At 37.8% G+C, this 25,514-nt stretch overlaps 1 protein-coding gene across 2 annotated transcripts in view; it reads left to right on the forward strand.

Moving 5' to 3' along the window:
- Window positions 1-25,514, forward strand: part of LOC149225390 (ABC transporter C family member 2-like) — a 500,427-nt gene that overhangs the window by 451,735 nt on the left and 23,178 nt on the right. For both annotated transcript variants that reach the window (XM_089377078.1, XM_089377079.1), the window contains exons 20-22: window positions 18,839-19,233; window positions 19,614-19,794; window positions 20,002-20,325. In XM_089377078.1, the coding sequence (XP_089233204.1) occupies window positions 18,839-19,233; window positions 19,614-19,794; window positions 20,002-20,325 (900 nt within the window). The remainder of the gene's footprint in view (window positions 1-18,838; window positions 19,234-19,613; window positions 19,795-20,001; window positions 20,326-25,514) is intronic.

Raw genomic sequence — 25,514 nt, forward strand, 5'->3', positions numbered from 1 at the left:
AGTTGAAATGTTTTAGTTGTGACGAGATGGGCCACTATGCATCCAAATGTCCTTTGAAGAAAAGGGATTAAGGATGAGAAACATGATTGTAAGGTTGCTTCAGCAAAGATTGATGAGGATGAGTTTGCCATGAGTGCCCACGCATCTACAGGCGGGAGATGGGGTGATATTGAGTTGTAGTTGGGAGGACTACATGTGGGCAGGGTCCTTGAGGAGTCCACCTCTTGGATCAAATCCTTGCTACGGAAGCCCGATATTCAATAGTAGTGAGATGGACTTAGTGTCAGCTGATGCAATGGAGTGTTTGGAGGACAAATGCAGTAGCTGGGGACAAGAGATTGATCAGCACAGAGCAAGGTTGGAAACAATGCAGTTGATAAAGTGTAGGAGTCAACAGCAGTGCAGAAGATTCAGAGTGTCAAAATCAACAACAGTCAGATTCCAACATTCATTGTATTATGTTGAACATAGTTAAGTTCAACTAATTTTGGATGTTTTTCAATTGCTTCTTTTAGCCACTGAGTTGTAGTACGGATGCTGTGTTAGCATTGGCAATGCTAGAAGCATAACAACATTTGAGAGGGAGCTGTAATACAAATGTAGTAGTGGCAGTGGCAGTGTCATGGGCAACAATACAATAGCAACAACAGAACAGTGTTGGTGGCAACAATAGTGCAGAAAGGAGGTGCTTCAGAAACAGAGCAACATGTAGGTGGACATTGTTGCTAGAGCACTTTCCTCGCTAAAAGGGAGTGTTAGTTTTTGTCAGCATCGGAAGTGCTCTAGCCTTGAAAATTGGTGGAGAGGGTGAGGCACATGAGTTCTAAAGAACCCAAAAACCGTTTGGTGAAATTCCACCCGGATTGTATTTTATTAAAATATTTAATATTTTTAATGGAGTTCCTAAGTCTAAACTTAGGGAAATTAAAATATTAATGGGTATTAATCAAAATATGGGTGAGAATGATCTAGAAGGCGGATTAAGTCATGTTTTAATCCTAGCAGTTGATTAGAGACTTAATCTCAGTTGTTGAAGATTCAACAGGAAAAGTATAAAATGGAGGCTTGGGGTTCATCTGGAAAAACACACACAGAGAGAGAGAGAGAGAGAATTGATCTAGAGTTCGATTTCTGGGGCTAGGAAGCTGAGAAATTCGAACTAAGTGGTCATTCAACAACAGAGGGGCAGTGAGAATTTGGGAGGACGACTTTTTGGAGAATACTGACAGAGAGGCAGAGAGAGCTTGTGGATGCAGCACAGTAGCCAGGAGAGCTGACGCTGGGCTAGTCTAGGCCCACGTAGCCCTGACACAGAGCCTTAAGGACCAATGCAGAGCAAAAAAGTTGGCTGTCACGCAGAATTCGAAATTGTCAGAACAACCGAGATAGCTGATGCTGAGGGCAAAAGAGGTGACACAGGGCTAATGCAAAGCCTGAAAGGCTGACACAGGGCCTACGCAGGGCCAGCATAGAATTAACCGGGGTTAGGCAGTCTTGTGACCGATCAGCCGAAATTCTGCCGAGTGAAGTGAGGTAAAACTCACTCAGATTTACGCCAATATTTTCTCTGTAAAGGATTGCTAGATGAGCATCCTAGATTTGTAGTTAGATATTTCTCCTGAATAATAATAAACCCTCAAAATTGTTGCACCGATTTTCTCACATTGGGTTTTTCCAGGGACTATTGTGTCCAAAAATAAGTGTCCTATGTATCTTGTTCTTTGCTCTGTTTTCTGTTTCATGAGATCAAATATTTAATTAGTGTAGGCTGTAGAAGTAATTTGCTTTAGTATTCAGAAGAATAACTTAATGAATGTAATTTAAAAAATCAAGTAGGTGAAGTTGATTTAGATTTGTTGCAGTAGGGGTTCCTTCAGTCTAGGAATTTTCACATTTCCCAGTTGGGTTTTCCACCTAATATCCGATATCTTTATGTGATGATGTGTTTGCTGACCTATTGATGTGTTGTGCTCTTATGGTTCACATGTATTTATGAGTATATGTTGCTCATGGTTTACATGTATTATTTGCTTATACTTAGTTCTGTTGTCATAATGTGTTGCTATTTAAATGATAATTCAGTTAACATTGTAAGAAGAGTGAAAATGGTTAAAAGTTGAATTATCACGAAACACTGATTCACCCCCCCGCCCCCCCCACCATTAATATTTCTAACAATCAGAACATTCCAACGATGTTATCAGAACCAGACCAAAACATTGGTCAATAAAAAAAAACATAAAATATTCAAATTTTGAAAAGAAAATAAAATTCATGTGTATCCATATGAATCCAAATTATTATACACAAATATGCAAAATTCGTCATGCATATAGCAAGGGTCCATCTAACCAAAATAGCGCCAAGTGCAATCCATGTTTGAATCAAAATAGATCAATAGAGAGGCTCTAAATGGTGTTTAGAGTCTAGAAAAAGCATGCTACAACAAATAGCTACATAACATCAAAATCGTTGCCTATATTATGATCCTCCTCTTCAAGATCACATTATAAAAATTATAATAAGATAGGAAAAGAGTAACACCCTAATCAATGATTCTGCTTGATTGAAGTTCACATTTTTAACAAGGTTGTGATGGAGGAGTTCAACAATCAATGCCACCAACATTGAGGTACATAGAGGACTTGGTGATTTTGATTAAATTTCAATTCTATACCATCATGCATCACAAAATCCAGTAGAAGCATTGCAATTTTGTATTTTGAATGGGATCTAAAATTCTACTTTGTCCATATGAAATCCAATGAAGTTGAAACCACTCTCAAATATCCTAAAACAATTAATGGTAATGTTAAAAATTTAAGTAAACAGATGAATGCCATCCTTTTATTTTAAGAATTGAATATTACTATTAATTACTAGGGTATTATCTCATGAGATGATGATGGAAAATGAAAACAATAGATTTCCCCTTGTTTGCTTGATGGAAATAATCATAGTATCCTCACAATTTAATCCCCTAACTCACTTTTAAAAAATTAGGGTTAAAAGAAAAAAAATTGGTTATAAGTTGAAATTGATATAGATAGGGTGATAATTTCAAGATTATGGCGATAATTACCTAAATTATTGCGACAACTACTGCCAATATTAAAACCAAGGTTGGTTTTTGCAATATTATTGTGATAGTTTTGATATTATTGTGATACATGCAACACTAATTTCAATGTCATTTTGTAATTTGCACCCTTGCATGAAATATAATTCAACAAACTGTGCATATTTGTGTAACGATCAAAAGTTGTATACGCAGTGGAAATATTTAAAATACTTCGTAGACAAAGACATCCATCGTAGGATAGTAATTGTAAATTGTATATTGTATAAAGAATTGAATGTAGGATGATACAAATGAGAATGAGGGTTCTGTATATATAGCCAGGTAAGTACCCTTTCACTAACGTAGTAATGGTTATGTCCTTAGGGACATACCTTTTCATTAATTGCTAACTAATTAATCATTAATCTCATTTGTTTTCTTTTACATTATTTGCGTTTATTTTTATATATATTTAGTTTGTTACAATTTGGTTTATAATTTGTTTGTGTAGCGAAATTTGGATATTTTATATATTTTTTATTTGTCTGGTTCATTTTCTGGTTCTTCCCAATTTTGAACATGTCTAGAGTAAACAATAACAAGCTCCATTGGACTTGGATCCACTAAAATTGCTTTACATCTCTAATTATGAGAGATGCAAGAGATTGTGACCCCTGGGCTCAATCCTACATATGGGCATTCTTACTATGATTTAGGTTCCTTTAGTTTGTGCACTCCAGTTTTATTATGTTTTTCATTGTATTAACATAAGCAACATTCCCCATTGAATTTTGTTGTTGTTTGTCCAACTATATTCTTCTTATGGTTAACTTATCCATCTTTATGCAAGATGTGTCAAAAAACTAGAATAACCTAATTTGTTTCTTTGTAGTTGTGCATCAAAATTTGAGAAAAGCAAATCTCAACCTAGTCAACTTTTGACTATTAGGTACACTTGTTGAACATATGACAACTTTCTTCATGTCCACTTGCAAACTTTCCCTTTTTGACAAACTTGTGCCTATGTAACTTTGAGGAGTTAATTAGTTTGATCTTAGTTGTTGAATTGATAGGAGTTCATGTGGTTTTGTTGGGGGCTTTGTGCTAGACTAATTGCTTGTTGTAGAAAGTGGGGTAGTTGTGTATACAGAAACAATTGCTTTATTATTGGTGAAAGTAGCTGTTACAGATATAGTAGCATCCATAATGCTCACAGTTGCTACTATGAATGATCTTGGTAAAGAAAACCCCTCTCTCTACATTAAAATTATTCGAAAGACTAAAGGAGTTAGATGCATGGCCTTGTTACCAAAAAATCTAATAGTCCTTGGAGAAGGAAGCCTTACAAGACAAGGAGCTAGACTAAGTGCTAACAATGGGACAATGGCCCATTGTCATCACAACCAAGGTCCCCTACTCTTTACGAACTTTCACCGACGGGAGGAGTCCTGGTAGGAAGGGCTTACTTAAAATAGATATGCTAGGTATATGACATGAAGTTATCAAGCTAGAGCCCATTCGAAAGAGAGTCTCAATAAAAGTACAAGGCTTCAAGGAAGCAAATTGCTCTCTAAGAAAAGCCCTAAAGAAGAAAGCACAAGACCTAGGGTTTCGAGGTTTTTCAATGGTGATAGGTATCCACAAGGTCAAGTCTCGGGGGAAAAGGCTTATGATTTACTTAAACAGGTACTAAGCTCATACAACCTTTAAGGAAGTCCTCAAGTTGAGGGAGAAGAAGCTAGGGTTTCCCCCTTGGAGCAACACCTAGGGCAAGAGATTTTATGGATGAAAACTCGAGTGGATGCCCACAAAAGTTGGAGAATAGGTAGCCTAGACCCTAAGCTTGATGTTTAGGCTCTCAAATCACCAAAAAGCCACCTCCCTAAAATTTTGCTACAAGTCCTAGATTTTTGCTGTAGCCTTAAAAGGGTTGTTTTTAGGAGAGAAAATTATGGAGAAAATTTAGGATTGATCACCAAGGACTTGGATTAGTACCTTGTCCTTTGGGCATATGGAATCTAGGATGAAATAGATAATCTAGTTATTTCCTAAGGAGGTTAAAAATTGATGCTCTTAGGTATCAACATTTAGCATTTACCCACTTCAAAAGAAAATGGAGTATATGCAATACTCAACTAGATAGCCTTTCAAAGTTTATATTCAATAATTAGGGCACAAAATAACATAACCTAGAAGAAATAATTCCATACATTAGACAATTTCAAGATCGAAAATATTCAACAAAAAAAACTTTCAAGACAACATGTAGTATATCCTTCCATTATCCAAATAAGTAGCTGCAAAGATAATCAAAAATAGCTTCCAAATATTGAAATGCATCCAAAAGATCTTTAATAGCCAAAAGATGCAAGTGCGAATTCTTCTTAAGAAGTCTAATCTCAAGTGTGATGATGGTGAGAAGCTCAGATGAGCTCTCATCTATTTATACATGATCTATCAAGTATAATTTTAGCCTAGAATCCCCTCTTAGTTGTCAAATTGGGGGAAAAACTAATTGTGGTTACAAGTCAACCACATAGCCAATGAAAAATTATAAAGATAAACCCACAAGAGGGTCGAAATGCTGATGTGATCACTATGTGGGCCTTCTTGAGGCATGCATTGATCCCTCCTTGTGCCAATGTGAGTCAAGAGGGCTCCATAAATCATCTATTAGGGGCTGGCCCCTAAACATCCATGCAGATCATCAACTGGACCCCAGTTTTGTGATTGGGGCACAAAATGGGTCTCGTGGGTCTCTTGGTGATTGAATATCCTGAATCTGCTCCATTGTTGAGGGCTCAAAGAATGGTGCTAGCCCTCCCATGTCTCTAAGGGTGAGACAATCCTCATCTGGGTGTCAGATTAGCTGCCAAACCATGTGTACACTGCTAATCCAGCTGGGGGCATGTTGGTTCAAGTGTATTATCTCATAAATAATATGGGGCAAGGTGTAGACTATTGTGGTGCTGTAAGTGCCCATGGAATGAAGTAATGATGCTCCACAAGTACAAAAGTCCCATGGATCTCAACGCTTCACCCGAAGGGTGTCATATGCTATAGTCGACTTAGCCCCAGTTATGTTGCCCAATCCATATGATGAAACCACCTGCCAATCATATACAATGCCCAGTGTTGCATCCTCACCATCAGGTACAACAATTCATTAGTGCATCTAAGTGAACCCCTCTTGTTAATCAAGGGCACATTGAGACTTCATATGGGGCTTTCCTTCCAAATTTGGGGTTTTAGTCTCCTAATAGTGTCACCTCCCTAGGTAGGTGTGGTTAATAGACAACCCTATTAGGTGTTCTAAACCCCTAAAGGGAAATACAGGTCCCAGGTACATCCTTCAATTAATATGTGGCATGTGAATAATGATGAAATGGACGGGGACACAGGGATGTCAAGGCCAAATGCCATGCATACAAGGATAACAACGATGAGGGATGTCCACATATTGTGTATATAGATGTTGGAGGGAGCAATAATGGATACATAAGTTACCCCAACCTTTATTTTTCCGCCCCTATTTATTGGTTCAAGTGTATCATTTCATAAATAATATGGGGCAAAGTGTAGACTGTTGTGGTGTTGTAAGTGCCCATGGAATGAAGTAATGATGCCCCATAAGTACAGGAGTCGCATGGATCTCAACGCTTCACCCGGAGGGTGCCATATGCTATAGTCGACTTAGGACCCAGTTTTGTTGCCCAATCCATACAATGAAACCACCTGCCAATCATGTACAATGCCCAATGTCGCATCCTCACCATCAGGTACAACATTTCATTAGTGCATCTAAGTGAACCCCTCTTGTTAATCAAGGGCTCATTGAGACTTCCTATGGGGCTTTCCTTCCAAATTTTGGGTTTTAATCTCGTAATAGTGTTACCTCCCTAGGTAGGAGTGGTTAATAGACAACCCTATTAGGTGTTTTGAACACCTAAGGGGAAATACAGGTCCCAAGTTCATCCTTCAATTAATATGTGGCATGTGAATGATGATGAAATGGATGGGGACATAGGGATCTCAAGGCCAAATGCCATGCGTACAAGGATAACAATGATGAGGGATGTCCACATATTGTGTATATAGATGTAGGAGGGAGCAATAATGGATACATAAGTTACCCCAACCTTTATTTCCCCACCCCTATTTATTTGCCTTTTGCCTCTTGATTTTTTTTTGTATTACTGCTTAAGGCTCTAGGAAATGAAAGCATGTTGTAAATAATTTAGAGTAGTTATTACCCCCTTAAGGTGTTGTAGCTCATTGCCCAACAGGGGTCAAGATGTGCATGGATTCCTTAATGATGTGGGGGCACTCATCTAACCATAGGAAATAGGGTGATGGCCATGATAGGGGGTAGAGCTAATGTTGGGCTTTTGCCCATGTGCTGTATTAAATGTCCCGACCATCTTTTTCATTTTATGATCATCTTTTTCCTTTGTTTCTTGCTTGTGGCCATGATATGCTTTAAATTTCTTTAAGCTACGTCAACCTCTGAGGCAACAGTTCCAGGCCCGACCCAAATATGTGGACAATGGGTGGGGGGTGTGCCAACACCTTGTGGATCCAATGGTCACGTGGATCCAAAGAAGGAAAATGATGAAATAGGGCTTGTAATGTGCCGAAGGGAGTGAAAAATGTGGTACGGAAAAACAGGACTAAGCTACCAAAATCAGGGTTTCCCAAGTAGTGTCCTTCCTAAAGCCATAGGCCAATAGTGGACATTCCACAGGACTAGGATTGAAGATTAACCTCCCATTCAAGGTAAGGGAACAAGACTATGGTCACAACCCTTCTTTCGTCCAAGTTACCCAATAATCCATGCCCAATGAGAAACAAGCATAAGCACTCGATCAATGTTGCAAACATCGCGATTGAGATTAAATCGGTGAGGGTTCAAAATCAAAAGAAAAATAATAATAATAATAATAATAATAATAAATAAATAAATAAATAAATAAAAATAAATAAAAAATCGTAAAAATTGGGATAAAATCCGTAAAAATGGACAAAATACAAAAAATAAAAAAATCAAGATTTTTTGGGAAAAAATTGCGATTAAATCACGTTTTTTTCAAAATGAAAAAAATCGTTGATTTACTCGGCCAATTTAAGCATTTCAGGGAAAAATCGCGATTAAGTCGCGATTTTCACAACACCACACTTGATTGCACAATGAAAAACATTTATTTCAGGTCAAATCACCCACCTTCTAACATACGTTCTCGATAGATGGGTGAGGAAACATATCACTGATGCAGGGAGCAGAGATAAAGCAACACATCACATTGGCTATGGGTGGCTCTCAGGGGCTACTGGTTGCCAGCTGAAGAAGATAACTAGGAAAGAATCTCGCCTAAGGGTCCCCACTGTTGATGGGTAACAAGCCTAACAAATGGTGGAATGAGATTTCATGAGATAACTTTATTACTATCAAAAAAACCCAATAGCAATCATATTTGAATTTAATCTCGTTTCTTGATTTCTGGTACCAGTGGTTGAAAATTATAACTAGGTTCGGTCTTCATTGTAATCGTGACATTGCATATTCTTTATAAAGAAAGAGAAAGAAAAGGAAATTATATTTTATTTTTGGAGTATGGTTTTCATATTCAAGTTTGAGTCAAAAGCATGCTCTTTGTGCTTTTAGGTCTTTCTAGGATAGAGTAATATTGGTCATGTGTCATAGTCCCATTTGGACTCATTGTAATGAAGAGAAATATTTATTTTATCGAGAAAAATCCATGGATAAACCCAAGACCATGTCGCCTTAAAGGAGGAGTATTCGACCCTCAAGAAAGGCTATAAATACAAGGGAGCTCGATCTCATTTGCACACTGATCTCAAGCAAGTTCGATCTGCAATAGCGAAGGAGAAAAAGAGTAGTTATGAGGACGAAGAAGAAGAGCATATGTCGAAATCTTTTCAAGGAAGTTTTTATGTTGTTCTGCTAGGGTTTATGAAGTTGCCAATTGTAGAAGGATGAAATTTTGTAGTAGTTGTAGGGGGCCGAAATCGCAGGGCTGAAATTCTGTTGCAGGGGTCAAAGTTGCAGTGGTAGTGTAGCAGTATCGAAGTATTGGAAGCTGTCTCAAGGAAGATCTTGCTTGGGGCTGGCTTGGGGCTTGGAGGGTTTATTGTCTTGGGTCTTTTGGTCTTGGAAATCTTTTTTGTAAGCAGATTCAGAAGAAGAAGAGAAGCATTTTCTTGGTTTTGCCCTAGCTTGGAGCCTATATCTTGTGTACTTTGTTTCTCTGTGATCATTGTTTTGGTAATTGCTTGATGAAAAGATCTAAAGTAATGAAGCACCAAATAACATAACAAGTAATTATCATGATAAGGAAAATACGTTATAATCTACAAGTGTCCATATTTTCCAACATGGTATTAGAGCTAAGGTGCAAGAAGGAGACTAAATATCACATCTTTACCAATACTATGGCAAGGTTTATAAGGAAGGGTTTTAAGGCTCTTGGAAATATCGTTACATCTATCAAGAATTGTCTATTGAAGATCATCTCCAAGCTCGCAAAGGAAGTAATAGAGGAAGCTTGTTCTCCGCTCTATCCAACACATTCAAGGACGAGAATGTGTGGGTTATTGACAATGGCTTCTCCAAACATATGATGAGAGAATGCAGTCAACCACCTGTTAGCATCAGGCTTGCACCTTTCCCTAAAGGTCCAAAGGCTATTTTTATTAGTTCATTGCACCTTTCCCTAAAGGTCCAAAGGCTATTTTTATCAGTTCATTATGTAAAGTCATGGTTATGTAAAGGGGCTATTAAATTTTTTGTGAAATTTGCTATCTAAGCTTAGGGATGTGTCTAATCATTTCTTTTTGACCTAACCCTAAGCTTATCCTAAGTTTTTCGCTACGCATTTAGCCTATCATAAACCTACAGTTGGCGCTACGAAATATTTTCGTAGTGCTCACTGAAAAATTTGAAAACTTGGTTTTCAAGCTTCCAATGCCATTATTTCGAGCGCCCAAGTGTTTGTTTGTAAAGTCTTAGCCCTTTCACCCATGGTTTGACAACTAGAAGCATTTTGAAGCCTAAGAGAACAGTTGAAAATCAAACCCTAATATGCCTTGTTTACCCTAAAACAACATTTTTTAGCAAACCCAGATTTTTAATTTCAGTGTGCAGGAATCTTTCTTAGCGTTTTGCAGCGTTTGGCTAGGGTGTTTCAAGGTTGGGAAAGGTGTTTGTAGCATCAAAGCTTTTACAATATGGGTCGATTCGGTCATGTGAATAGGTTTGAATCTGATGGTATGTATTTCGAGGTCTATCCAGAGATGTTAGTTCTTTTCAGAAATGCAAGATGGGAGCTAGTGTTCCAATGCTTCAACAGACATAATCTCAGTTGGTGCCATGATTTCATCTATTCCTTCGATGGCAGCACTGCAAGAATCAGGACCCTGCAGTTCCCTATCACAGAGGAATCCATTGCTGAAGCAACAGGTTTGCCAACTGAGGGTGAGAGGTGGTTTAAAAAATAGAGGTTGCAGAATGTAGACTTGAATTGTTTTCCTGAAGGAGGACTGTCAGAATCAAGATTGGAATGTAGGGGTCCTCCAAAATATGTTGAAGCCCGAATGGTCTACCGCCCTTAGAACTGTACAACTCTTCTTCACTTGTGAAGGCAGGTATTCTAAAGCCTACTTGTATCATATGAGGTTTCTTTGTCATTTGGCAGGTTTTAGCAAGATGAATTTACCATATTTCCTTCACCAAAGTTTGCTAAAGATGTGCACCAAAGCAAGAACAAGACCTGAGCTACAACCCCATGATATTTGTCATCACGACCTAATTAAAATATTATACACTCATGAGTTAAATAAGCAAGTGGAGCAGTTGAGGCAATTGAGACAGAGAAACCTAAGACAACCTGCACCTAGAAGATCAAGGAGTGGCCAAAACATGATGAAAACCCTGTATAAAAGTCAGAGATTAGAGTTTATGAAAGGAGGACCAGAAGACAACAGAAAATGATGGTAGAAGAAGAAGAGGAAGCAACACAAAGCAAAAAAAGTAAACAAAAGATAGAAACAGAGGATGAAGAAGTTGAGATAGAACCTAGGGTTTATGGCAAAAGACCTCACACTCACCCTACTAACAAATTGAGAATAAATTTAAAGCAAAAAATGAATCCTAGGTTGAAAGAAACAATGGTTATTGATGCAAAGGAGGAGACCACGCAAGCTTCAAAGAGAAGAAAGAGACAGAGGAAAACATAACATGTTGACAGAAAGGAGAAAACCCTGAAGGCTGCCAAAATCACACAAAGACCTGCTAGAAGGGTGACAAAGAGTCATAGCAAGATAAACCTCCTTGCTCAGGCTGTAGAAGCCATGGAGCAATGATCAATTTACTTCATGGGGTAGAGAAATACACAAACCCTAGTTTTGTTGCACAAACCCTAATGGTCCCTCAACATTTTGACCTACTCAGTTTAATATTTTTTGACAGTAAATTATTTTTGATATGTTGTGGTAATATATCAAAGGTTTTTGTGGCTAAGGGAGTACGAGTCAACATGAGGAAAGAAAGCCTTGAAAGGAGCAAGAAGTTACAGAGGCAGTTACACAGTTTCGACATAATTTACAGGTTCATGCACCAATTTCCTACAAGAAGGGAAGACGAGTTTCAGTTCAAGATATCAAGCCTACAAAGAAGTGAACAACTCCAGATCCTATAATGCAGCAGTGACGTCGTCCTTGTTCCAGGATACTAGCAGGAGATATGCATAAAAGTTCTACAAATCTGTTTTGACTAATGATATATGTCGTATAGAGATCCGAATAGCTAAGATGATAAGATTATGATTGTTTTTGTTAATTAAACTTTCAAATTATGTACATATCTTGTAGTTATTGCTACCAAACTTTGAGGAGCTTATCTCTATTGTATTTTTCCTATATATTACATGAGAAATATGGAAAAAAGGTTGGTTTTTGAAAAAAGAATAGCCATTGTCTGTGTGTTGAAGGCTTTATCAGTTTACAATTTGCCAAGATCAGTAGATTTTAATTAGTGATATAAATATTCATTTGATAATATGTCTTAGTATGTATTATCTGTATGTTTCAATGCAAGGTTGTGGGGGAGTGCCTCCCCCCTCCCCCCCCAACGCTCCTACTCCGAATTCGCGCTCCGATTGGGAACGCGCCCCCTACAAAAAAAAACGCTCCCTTGGTTTTTTGAGAGCGTTTAGTCTTTTTTACAAAAAAAAAAAAAAAATTGTAGTAACATTCCAAATGCAAACATTTTTCAAAGAAACAAATAATTTTTGAGCAGGGCAACCCAATGATCAAGCCTATGGCCCTAATATTGATACATGATTCATGGTAATGTTATTTTCATCCTTCTACTTAAATTTTTAACATTACCATGAAATGACTCAGGATGTTTGAGAGTGGTTTCGACCTCATTGGATTTCATATGGAGAAAGTAGAATTTTAGATCTCATTCAAAATCCAACAGACTTATCATTTTTTCAGGATTTCAGGATTGCAATGTTTCCATTGGATTTTGTCATGTATTAGGGTATGGAACTCATATTTAATCAAGAGCACCAATCCCTCTATGTACCTTGATGTTAGTGACATTGGTTGTCGAACTCCTCTATCATGACCCTCCTAAAAATGTACGCATCACTCAAACAAAATCTTGACTTGACAAGCTATGCTTTTTCTATCTTATGTTAATGCTTAAAGGGTGATATTAATGACAAAGATCCCTATACAAATCCAAAGGTAATGACAAGGATACCTTTGGATATTAATGCTTAGAGGGTGATATTAATGACAAAGACCTTGATTTTCCAACAAGAATAAAAAGTTAGACATTTCTCGTGACGGAAAGAGGCCCAAGCATTAGCAATAGATAATAGATTTACTTGTCTTTCCTAGTTTATTGACTCTTTCATATTTATTATGATATTTTTTGTAAACAATATATGACAATTTAAGTTTGAAGTTTGAGGTTGGCAATTGTAACTCATTAGTAATAAATTATGAATATGATGCTTCGTGAAAGTTGAAAGTTGTTTCATTTCATTTCATTTTATAGCACTTCATTTCATGTTAGATATTATTTGTTGTAATGGTTACACTTAGCTGACAAGTACAACTTTCGTGATCAATGATGATAAATGTTATATATTGAATTTTGAAAGCTTGAAACTTTAAGATTGATGAATCACGAGACTCAATATGTCGTATGTTACTATGTTACTAACTTGTGGACACGGTTGATGAAGATTATAACTTCTAGATGATTGTTGTTATATGGTTCAATCTTTGTTTTTTATATCTAATTCATCATTCTACATGCTTTTGTTGACATATATGCATCAAAATATAAAAAATATAAAAAATTATATATTATATAAAAAAATTGCTCCCCGAATCACTCCCAAACCAGGAGCTTCTAAAAATGTCGCTCCCGCTCCCGCTCCTCGTTTTCGCTCCCGCTCCTAAGTAACCATGTTTCAATGTTTCCTTCTTTGTAATCTCATTTGAATGTATGGTCTTCTAAGTATTTGAATAAGAGTAATTGATTCATAATTCATCCATGGTTTGATGCTCTGAGTTAAGATATTCAAGTATTCCCATCTCTATCCTCTAAAGCTACTCTAGGATTCATTTTATATGCCCTATTGTAGTGGATTGTTCTCTTATTTTCTCCCTCCAGCTATAACAATGACAAAGGTCTAGGATGTGCTATCTACCTTGCCTTTAACAATCCTAATCAAACAACCACTATCTTGGTAAATTGACATAAACCCTAGCTCCTTCACTCCATTGCCCAATGGACTATCTCCCTCAGGCCCAACCAAACTGTACATCTACACAACACAACTAAAGATCTAGCCACTATGTAAACATATAGTCAGTTGCTGATTCAGTGATTAGATTGTCAGAGAGAGCCCTCTCTGGATTGAAGGGGCTAGCCTTCAATCTATAAGTTGGATTACAAAGGTTACCTTAGAAACTTCTCTCCTATAGCCAAGAGGATATTTATGAGGGATAACACCTCCAAAACCTATCTAAGGGAAAATTGTCTCACTTTATTGAACTTGGAGACAACAAGAGCTATTCAGTGAAAGACATTCGATCTATATCAGTTTAGCTTGTGTCAGGTGGAAGCATTCATCTCAACAACATTTCACATGTTCCAGGTTTGAAGAAAAATTTACTTTCTATTTCTCGTCTAGAGGATAAAGGTGATAGAGTTGCTTTTGTTGATAACAAAATTTGGGTTTGGGGTAAGGGCTCTAATATTAATGAAGCAAGGGTGATTAGGATTAGTGAAGGGACATTGCATAGACTCTATATTCCCCTAGCTCAAGCCCTAGTTCACCTAGAAGTGAGTCCTTGTGAACTATGGCATAGAAGGTATTGACACCTTCGTTATAAGATATTGCCTTCTATGAGTCAAATGGTTAATGGCATCCCTGAAATAAAAGAAGATCATGAAGGGATCTCTAAGGGATGTGCTCTAGGAAAGAATGTAAAGAATCCATTTGCGAGTAGTGACACCAGATCTAAGGAAATTTTAGATCTCATACACTCGGATGTATGTCGACTTATGGAAGTAAGGTCTCTTGGTGGGCATCAATATTATGTATCCTTCATTAATGATTACTCGAGGAAGACCTAGTTATACATTCTCAAGAGCAAGGATGAGGTATTCAAAAAGTTTCAGGAGTTCAAGAATGAAGTGGAATACCTAACTAAGAGAACGATCAAAATTCTAAGGTGAGACAATGTTGGAGAGTACACCTCTAAAGAGTTAATAGCTTTCTACAAGGAAGAAAGAATCAAGAGGTAGCTCATTGTTCCCTATAATCTTGAACATAATGAACTGGCAGAAAGGAAGAACCGTACCATTGAAGAATGTGTCAGGGGTATGCTACATGATCAAGATCTCCTCAATTTCTATGGGGAGAGGCATGCATGACAACTATCTACTTACAGAATCGAAGTCCTCACAGGATTCTTAACAACATAACTCTGGAAGAAGTATTTACAGGAAAGAAGCCAAGTGTGGATCATCTTCAGATATTTGGGTCTTTTGTGTATATTCATATACCCTAGGACAAGAGGAAGAAGCTAGATCCAACCAATTTGAAGGGCATCTTTGTGGAGGCGGCGACAGCAAAGGAACAAAACTTGGAACTCGAGCACTGCTACTAGATGGTGGAGGTGGCATGGTTGTTGCTTCATCTTCCTCTCTCATAAGTTTCGCTTCCAGTTCTTCAATATGTATAGTGCCATCCTCCAAATTATCATCCTCTAGGTGGTTGTCTCCAATTTTATATGTTGGATCCTCATAAGCCCGATCACAGTAATGACTCAACAACCTCAAGTTGTAGTGCACATAAACCAAGCTTTTTGCCCAGTTTTCATTGAGTCTGTTTCTTTTCACATTATGTATGAAGCTGAAGGTGCTCCAACACTTCTTTGGGGAAGAAGTATTTACAACCTGTGAGAGAACCTTTTTTGCCAATTTTGGCAAAAGTCCATGGCCACCATATGATTCCCACCATGTGAGAGCATCAAATCTGTCTCTATCTTCCATTGCATGAAAGGTACCAAACAAACCAGTGCAACTGAAGTATCTGCCTATTTCAAGATGCACACTAGCACATTCCTCCTTGTCAGGTATCAACTTTTCTAATGCTTCCAAATATCCTGTAGATACCTCTTCATCTATATGGGGTTTGGCCCTAACCCCACCCCCTGGTGCAGGTTGGCCCAACCAAGATATAGAGTAGTATTTTGGCGTAAGGATATACGCCAAGCAATGTAGTGGAATATTAAGTTTATCCCACCGTACACACACAATCGTGAATCAATTTGTACAAGTTGGGATCATTGTTATGAACAATATCTTTTATTTGCCCCAACATGGTATCCATCTACTCATACACCTCGCCAATCACTGGTTTATCTGTATCTGCAAACCGAATCATGTGATAAATGGGCTTGGTGAAATCCAATACTTGCCTCTCACGTGCCCAAAACATACCATCAAGAGCGGCCTCCTCCACCTATTCAAAACCTTGCATGTCAGCTGCATTTGTAGCCCTTTCCTTTAATACCTTCCAGTGTGGACTTGATACCATGCTAGCCAATGACTCTCTTACCTCCAAAAGACGCCTGAAGGTGAGGTAATAGCTACCAAATCTAGTCCTCGCAATCTTCAACAACTCCAATCTTGAGTGACTGCAGAAAAGGCCATGGGTATTGCTATGATTTGTAATAAATTTTATCATTTGTTTGCCTTTCTTGTACAAATCACCAATCCATTTGTATTGTTCATTTTTGTTCTTAACAATATCATGCATCAAAAGGTTCATTGTGTGAACCAAACACCCAGACCAAAATATGTTGGGGTATTTATCCTCAATAATTGCTCCCACTGCCTTACAATTAGGAGCATTATCAGTAATGACTTGGATGACATTGTATGGCCCAATACAGTCAATTGTTTCAAGTAATGGTTCTACAACGTTGATGGCAGTCTTGAACTTGTTTGAGTAATCATATGCTGAAAGAAATATGGCACCACTAACAGACACATCAAGAACATTTATCAATGGCTTGCCTTTTACATTTGTCCATCCATCAGATACAATGGACACCCCATGGTCAGTCCAAGAACTTGTCATTCTATTCAAAGAATGTGATATTTTTGCTTTTTCATGATCAAGTCCAACGATTCTTGCCTTGTCATACCCAGGGCTCTTGTATCCTTTAGGGGCATCATTTATGGCAGAAACCATTTCGTGCCAATAAGGTGAGGGAAGAACATTGAATGTTATGAGGGAAGAACATTGAATGGTATCCCACATTCATAGAGAAACCTGTAAACTTTTGAATCCACATCATTCCTACACCCTTCATCAAGGAAATATGATATGGTTCTACGCCTTAAACATGGTGACCCTGTGCCTCCATATCCACTACCTTGGGAGGATCCTGAAGGAGTTCTTTGTGCATGTGATTGTGAGCTTGGTTCAAAGAAACCCTTTGATTTTTTAGATTTGTATTGGGTTTCCTCCTCTTCCCTTATATATTTGGCTCTATTTGCTGCTGACACACCTGTACAAGTTTTGATTCCTATTTGTTTATCTCCATCCCATGGCATTTTCTCATAGAGGTGTTTTTTGGCACGGGTGTATGAACCTGTGTAATTATTGTTGCAATGGGGGAAATGAAATTTAGTGGTTCCACCCTCTTTCCCCGCTTCAGGCTTGTTAACATATTTCCACAATGGGGTTTGGTCTTGTTTAGTTTTTTGAGCTGACTCATGTTCACTCTCCTCCAGCTCCTCCTCACCGGGGTTTTCATCAAATCCACTATGTCCCCCTTCTTCATTTTCAATTTCAACCCTCCTTTTTCTACTCTCCAGCACCATAATAACCAAAAAAGGAACCAAGAAGAAGAAAATGCCAAGAAATATAACCATGATGTTTGAAATTTGAAGTTTTGAATCTGCAAAATTTTAAAAAATGGAATGGGAATGGGAATGGGAAATAGAGAAAAATTTATTTATTTATTTAGGAATAATTTAATAAACATTAAAAAAAATTTGCTAGACACTATTCAATATTGTAGAGCCTAGCTCTTTGGCGTCCAATCTCCCCTTGCAAGCTCTTCAATCTCCCCTTGCTCCTTGCTTTCTCTTGCTCTCTCTTTCTCTCTCCTTGCTCTCTCTTGCTCTCTCCTTGCTCTCTCTCACTCTCTCCTTGTTCTTCACTCTCACCCTCTCTCAATCTCAATCTCACTCTCACTCACAATGTTGGAATGAAACCCTCCCTCCTCCCTCCTTTTATTTCCAAAAAAACCGATTTTTTTATTTTTATTTTTTATTTTTTATTTTTTTTATTCGCCCAATTCTTTTTTTTTTTCCTCGCGATCCACTCTCGACGGTCGTTTTCGTCGCTCTGGGAGCGATTTTTATAACCCGGGAGCAACGCTCCCTACTTAGCTCCAAAAATAGGCAGGGAGTGCAAATTTTTTTACGGGAGCGCGCTCCCAAAATCACTCCCTTTCGAGAGCATTTTCCGGAGCGCGCTCCTGACCCTAGCTTGGAGGGGTTTTTCCCTAGCTTGGAGCCTATATTTGGTGTACTCTGTGTCTCTGTGATCTTCATTGTTTTGGTAATTGCTTGATGAACAGATCTAAAGAAGTAATAAAGAACCAAATAACATTACAAGTAATTATCATGATAAGGAAAATATGTTCTAATCTACAAGTCTCCATATTTTCCTACACTAGTTAGCCTAGATTTTAACAAAATGTTTTGTTTTGGTCATAGAACTTATGTGGTCGTTTCTTGTCCAATGAATTCCCTTTTGTTATTTATTGTGTATATACTATAAACTGTATATGAATTTTTGACAAGTTAGTCTTGGTTGAGAATGGGTGTCTGGCTTCATTCCCTACTTACTATTGTAAACTTCTCATAGTATTTGTAAATTTCCTTACATTATAAATGTCAGGTAAGAAGAAATTCTTAGAGCTAGTTGTTTATCTGTCTCCTATATTATTTGTATTGGATAAAGAATGATTTCTCACTATTTCCACCTTATGGCTTATCAGATTTATCAGGATCTTTGTAATTTGATCAGGGTTAAGGATAAATGGAAGTCATACAACTAACAATAATAGCTTTATGGCAATTCTCATGTGAAATGATCTGTTGTACTTAATATTTCGAATGAAAGTGTTCCTTTTCTCTGTTTTCAGGTATTTGAGAAATGCCTCAAGGATGAACTCAGGGGGAAAACACAAGTTTTGGTTACCAATCAACTGCATTTTCTTCCGCATGTGGATAGAATTATTTTGATTGGCGAGGGCATGATTAAAGAAGAGGGAACATATGAAGAGCTCATCAGCCATGGGCCATTATTTCAGAAATTGATGGAAAATGCTGGAAAAATGGAAGATGAGATAGAAGGAGGCATTCCTAATGGGCATCATGAACCAAAGTTGTCTACTGCTGAGGTTAATGGTGAGCAAATGAAGAGTGATCAAAATCCATCATCCAAGAAAACAAGCAGCAAGACAAAGGAGGGAAAATCTGTTCTCATAAAGCAAGAAGAGCGTGAGACAGGAGTTGTGAGTTTGAAAGTCCTTCAGAGGTAATATATAAACATGTCATTTCCTCTGGTTGAGATGTGATAGACTTGAAATTTGCTTCCCAACTTTTTTGCCTCTGTTCATTTTTGCAAATGATTTTCATACAGTATGTACATTTGATGCATAGATATGACACTGGGTATGAATAATCCTATCTGCCCTTATGAACAACTCTTTAAATCAAGCTAACCTTATTCCTATCCATTTACAGTTTGCACATCTATATGCATGGTTACACCATGCAAGTAGATGGACCTGTAAATTGTGGAAGTAATTATAAATGAAAATCTGATGACATGCATTTTGTAAAAGTTTATTTTCCAAGTATACGTGAAGGCATTTTGTGAGCTATTCCTTTCACTAACAAATGCTTCTCTGGCAGATACAAAAATGCACTAGGAGGATTATGGGTGGTTCTTATTTTGCTTTCATGTTTCGTGGCATCAGAAGTTTTGAGAGTCTCAAGCAGTACATGGTTAAGTGTGTGGACAGATGAAACTGCTCCAAAGGAACATGGGCCTCAGTTTTATAACATTATTTACGCTGTTCTATCTTTTGGCCAGGTACAAATATTTAGTTCAGTTTGAATGTGACCAAAACATGTAAGGACTTCCAGTATTATTACTTGGTTAAGGTTTCTATGTATTAGTTTTGGTGTTGTAGTTGATAATAAGAATATGTTTATTTTAGAGACCTGAAATATGCAACAGATAATTTCATGTTGTTTCACTTCTTATATTTTTCTTACCACTCTATTCTTTCCATGATAGGTATTGGTAACATTGACGAACTCATTTTGGCTGGTTCTATCAAGCCTATATGCTGCTAAGAAGTTGCATGACAGTATGCTCAGTTCCATCTTAAGGGCTCCAATGTCATTCTTCCAGACCAATCCAATTGGACGAATTATCAACAGATTTGCAAAGGACTTGGGGGATATAGATAGGAATGTTGCTGTCTTTACCAATATGTTTCTGAGCCAAGTTTTCCAGCTTCTTTCAACATTTATTTTGATAGGAACTGTGAGCACAATATCTCTGTGGGCAATAATGCCACTTCTGATTGTCTTTTATGCAGCATACTTGTACTACCAGGTATGTAATAGTTTGACAAACCAATCTTGTGTATTTTGACAGAAGCTTTCTTTTTTTTAACCTGTAATTTGCATTTCTTTGTGTTATATTGGTATGGCATTTTCATGGATATATTAGTGGAATTGGTTAGACATCATCCGTTAATCATTGCATGGGTGAGATAGTGATTTTGACCACATCTTGACAATTGAAATTATCTCAGGGTTTTTCTTTTGCCACCGGCAGAAGATTTATAGGTATTGCTGTCAGATATATTGCTGATATAGACTAGTACCAATAGCTAAGAAATGAAGAATTAAATTCATTTATTCTTTTATGTGCGCGTTTTTCTGTATATTTTCATTAGCTAAGAGAACTTCATACATTCCTGTTAATATTTGTTTGTCATTTTCATATTGATTACAAGCAACTTGCAAATGGTCCAATGATACAAAATTATTCGATGTAGAGTTGAAAATAAACAAAGGATTTCCATTTTAAGTTCATTAGTAGTATGTACATGAGCAGAACAACACAGTCTAAAATAGTTAACAGGTTAAAGCTTCCAATACACAGTTGTATAATTGTATCTTACAGAGTCATAATCTATACCTTTTCAAAGTATGATCCGAGAAGGATAGATGCATGTGTAATACATTTCAATTCCAAACCACGACTAAATCCCCATTATCTATCACAGATTGATCATCCTTCACCCTGCAACCATAGCATTATATCTTACTATCTACAAAGAAAAGAAGAAAGTTAGTATGCAATGCAGTCTTCTTGATTCTAAGGAAAATTGATAGCTCATTCTTATATTGGCAACCTATAGTGAGAGAATAAACATTGCCCAACACCAAGACCTTTTCGGTGGCATAAAGTGCTCCTGGTTAACGCCATTTGATGTGTCACGTGTGGTTTTGTTGCCCATGTGACATAAATCCACACATGGTCCTGGCTCGTTAAACTATGGTTACTGCTTAACATACTCATCATCACTGCATTTTACTTGGAAAATGAAAAGTAAAAAGAGTGGAATGCATCTTAAGAAAGCATTGGATGCTTAGTTCATTTTGTCTATAGTTTACATAAAAGTTTTCCAGTGTAGCTTATAAATTTAATTTCCAATGTTATCATGTCATTGTAATTTGCTATTTTTATCACCTGATACCATAAATTGATAAGGGAAATTACTATGGAGGGTTGCTAGGGATTTTCTTAGGATTGGTTTTCTTACCTGCCAAAAGTGAGTAACCCCTAGGAGAATTTTTTTCACCTTTCTAATTAGCCAACCAGCGAGCAGACCTATGATGGTCCATATATAGCTTTACTATAAAGTTCTCTGCCTATTGCTCTAGTCAGTGTTCTCTCCAATCTAGCATACTTCTCGAAGGAAGGTGGGTCGTTTATCGAAAGGTACACTAACCATTTTTGTAATCATATTCTTTCATTTAATGTTAAGAGCATTCTACTTGTGAGGTGTAGACCAATTGGTTTGAGTGGAGTTTAGTCCCCACTAGTCTCAGGCTCAAACCTCATGGGAGGTGTTTAGGATGGAAGCTACTTTTGGGGGAATTATGTTAATTTTCTACTGCTCTATGCTATTTCAATCACTTCAGCCCAATTCAATTATTCAATTAACAATCTTTTCAATAACAATTAATTTTTCCAATGATCAATGGTAATTGAAGATAGAACAGTAAATGCAAGGACAATAAGAGACAGTCAAGAGCACAAGCAAGAGACACCAATTTGGTCAAAGACCAGGGAAAAACCCAAGGGGCAAAAAACTTATTCTTCTATTAGATTGTCTTCAAATGTTCAGCGGAGAGTACAATGAGCCAAATTCGATAATAAAATCAAAGTCAAAGCCTTGACTTGTCCAACAAATCAACGAACCAATATGCCAATGATGAAATAGTCAAATCTGGTCAACTGTCATAAATCTGCAATTCTGTCCAAGTCAACAGCAGTGAAAGTGTGCCCTAACCAGTCCACAAAGTCAATGGTCAACCCTTCCAATCAGCTTGGTCAAATCAGCAATAAATGCAGCCTCAAGTGCTGGTCAAAGTCAGCCCAAAACAGTCTTGAATACTCGGTCAAAAGAGAGAAATTCTACAATCAATCCCTGCAGTCAAACCTGTGGTCAACCCTGAAGTCAATGCCAGTCAAACAGCCCAGATCACCTCAGTTTTTGTGCCAGTCAACTCGGCCTCAAGAAATCAGAATTTTCCCAGTCAAAGCATGTCAAATGATGAAGTCAAACTCTCCAAATGAGAGAGAAACTTCTGCAGTCAAAGTCTGCATTTTTTCTGCAGTCAACCCAAGTCAAACAGCTCCAAACTCCTCTGTTTTGTGCCAAAATATGTGGCCTAGTGAGACAGAGATACCCCAGAAAAATTGAACCAAAATGATGCCAAATAACCCTTGGTCAACACTGGTCAAAGTGCAGATTAGCTGAGATTTTCGGCCACCTGAAATTCGTCCTCCTCCTTGCCCACACATGTGAAAAAGAGCTACCTCAGACCTGTACGAACCAATTAGATTGAGAGAGAGAAGATGAGATGATGTGATATGATGTCCAAATGAGCTTGAGGTCACTTGTATTTATATGCATTGGAGGAGGGGCAATTTGTCTTTAGGCCGACCCTGACAATTTGTGTACCTATAAGCTTTACTTCAAAAACGCATTTTTCCTTATCCAAATTCAATGCTTCAAAGGTCAATTTTGGTCCTCTTAGAAAGAGGAATCTAGTCCAATGATTGGAATTTGTCACTGAGCTGCCAAATTAACACTCCCTCTCAGCTAGGGAGAAATTCCAACTGCATCATGTGATCATTGCAAATATCTCGTCATCAAATTATGTTTCATCTTTGATCTTCTCAACTCTATCTACTAAATCATTCTCAAATCTAAAGAAGAAGAATCATAGGGGATCTACAACTACTACCCTTTATCCATTGGGGAGCCATTGCTACCAACCAGAATAACTGCCAGTGGGGAGCCAATATTACTGCCTGGGAATCATCTGCCAGCAGGGGGCCTAATGCTACTACCTGAGAATAATCCTCCAGCGGGGAGCCCAATGCTACTGCCTGGGAATCTATACCAATGGGGACCCAATGTTGCAACCTAGGAATTGCTCGAAAATGTAACTAGGTTCGGTCTTCATTAATGTATTTGAGTCATCATGTAATGTACTTGTCAAAAGAATAAAGAAAATAATTTTTATTGTTTTATTAATGACTTATTAAAACAAGGGTTTCATGCTCGGGTCATCATTATATTAGTCAAAGTCCCCATTGTGGACTCCTAGGATTAATATCAAGTCAATAGAGTTATTGTACATTTAAAGAGACCCTTCTTGGGCTTTGGAATCATGTAAAAAGCAATGTTGCACTAATCATTATCAGGATAATATTGACACGAGGAAAAAATCATAATAATCGAGAAAAAATTGGTAATAATCAGGAAAAAATTGTTTGTTACAAAAATATTCATTTTCTTTTCAATTTTTTTAATATCTAAACCATCTACAACATAAAATAAATATATTGACACATAAATATGATAAAAGAACTAATATATAAGATGTTTAATATCATTTCTAGTGCTAAAATCACACATAACAGTGAATCATGTCCTGAATAGTAAGTCCTGATTCCTGAGTGCCAACTCAACCTCAAAATATCAACAAAAAATATAATAATGTATCTCATATCATGAGTCATAATGTCATATACAATGAAATTAACCAAATAACTAAAGTCTAATACTACTAATTTCCTTTGCCCCTCTAGATGTAGATGTCGGTGGAGTTGGCAGGCCGTAGTAGACTATGGAGTCTGCTGTGCTCTAGAAGCTGAAGAACTAGGAGCTACAGGAGGTAGACCACGTCCTCTACTTGTGACAAGGATAGCTTGGGTCACCTCCTCCTCCTCAAAAAATAAATAAATAAATAAAATAATATATATATATATATATTTTCCCACAATTTTTTCCCAAAAAATCGCGATTTTTTTTTTTTAAATCACGCAATTTTTTTTATCCGATTACTACGCACGATTTTATTGTTTAGTTGAAATAATCGCGATGATTTCCAGATTATTGCAACATTGGTAAAAAGGTTTATTATTGAGTAAAATATAATTTATGTAACCTCCACACCAAGTTAGCCTAAAGGAGATCAAGTCAGCCTAAGGGACACCAATTCGAGCTCACTTGGAGCCTATAAATAGAAGGAGATCGAATTCATTTGGAGCATCTCATCTCAAGCAAGTTCGATATGTCTAGTAAAGCTGGAAAAGTTCGAAGTGGGTAAAAGAAGTCTAAAGGAAGTGTGAGTTGGGTTAAGTCAAAGGAGAAGGAAGAAATCGAAGTTTTGGTGCTACTTTGTCTACACCTCCCCCCTCAGCGGGCCCAATGGAATTGGGGAACAGGTTTCTATGTGACACTCTCAACATACCAGACATAACCTTGGACAAAGCCTGGATGGGGAAGGACTCTACCCTCTTCCTTAGGTTCCGTGACTCCTCGGATAGACTTTGGGTACTTCGAGCCAAGCGGAAGCTATTCTCTCTTCCGAATAAAGTGTTTTTGGATGAAGACCTCACAAGAGCTCAAGTAGCAAAATTAAAACAGGCCAGGGAATGGGTTGTAGCAACAAGATAGGCAGGGAAATGGGCAGTGATCAGAAACCTTCGGGCAGTTATTCGGAACACCTTTCCCCTAGGATGGGCATCCCGTTCAGGTAGCTCCAAATGATGGGCCCGAGCAGAGAGGAGGCGGGGCACAGATCTCTCGGTTCACTGCTGGAATGGCAATGGCTCCTTCTGGTCTTCACCAGGCCTACTTTATGAAGCCCTTAGCTCAGCAGACATCCTCTTGGTTATTGAGACTCATGCGAGCCCAGTCCGACCTCTCCCCAACATTACAGGATACCAGTGGACCGCAGTTTGCATACAGAGACACGGAGTTCAGGAGGTGTCAGGGGATCAGGGGGTGTTGCTTGCCTCATCCGTGATAGCCTTAGGAGCAGAGTATCAGTGGTCGCGACCGATGAGTATGCCAAATTCATGTGGATTCAGATCAGAGCCAGAACATCACCTCCGAGAGACATTTATGTCGCAGTCTGTTACTTCCCACCTATCTCGTCTTCCTATGCTATTCACAATAGCTCAGACGGAGACCCTTTTACAGACCTGTA

This window comes from Pinus tabuliformis, chromosome J (assembly GCF_031772625.1).
Source record: "Pinus tabuliformis cultivar Carrire ecotype Pingquan chromosome J, CPIR1, whole genome shotgun sequence".
In the NCBI taxonomy this organism is placed as follows: domain Eukaryota; kingdom Viridiplantae; phylum Streptophyta; class Pinopsida; order Pinales; family Pinaceae; genus Pinus; species Pinus tabuliformis.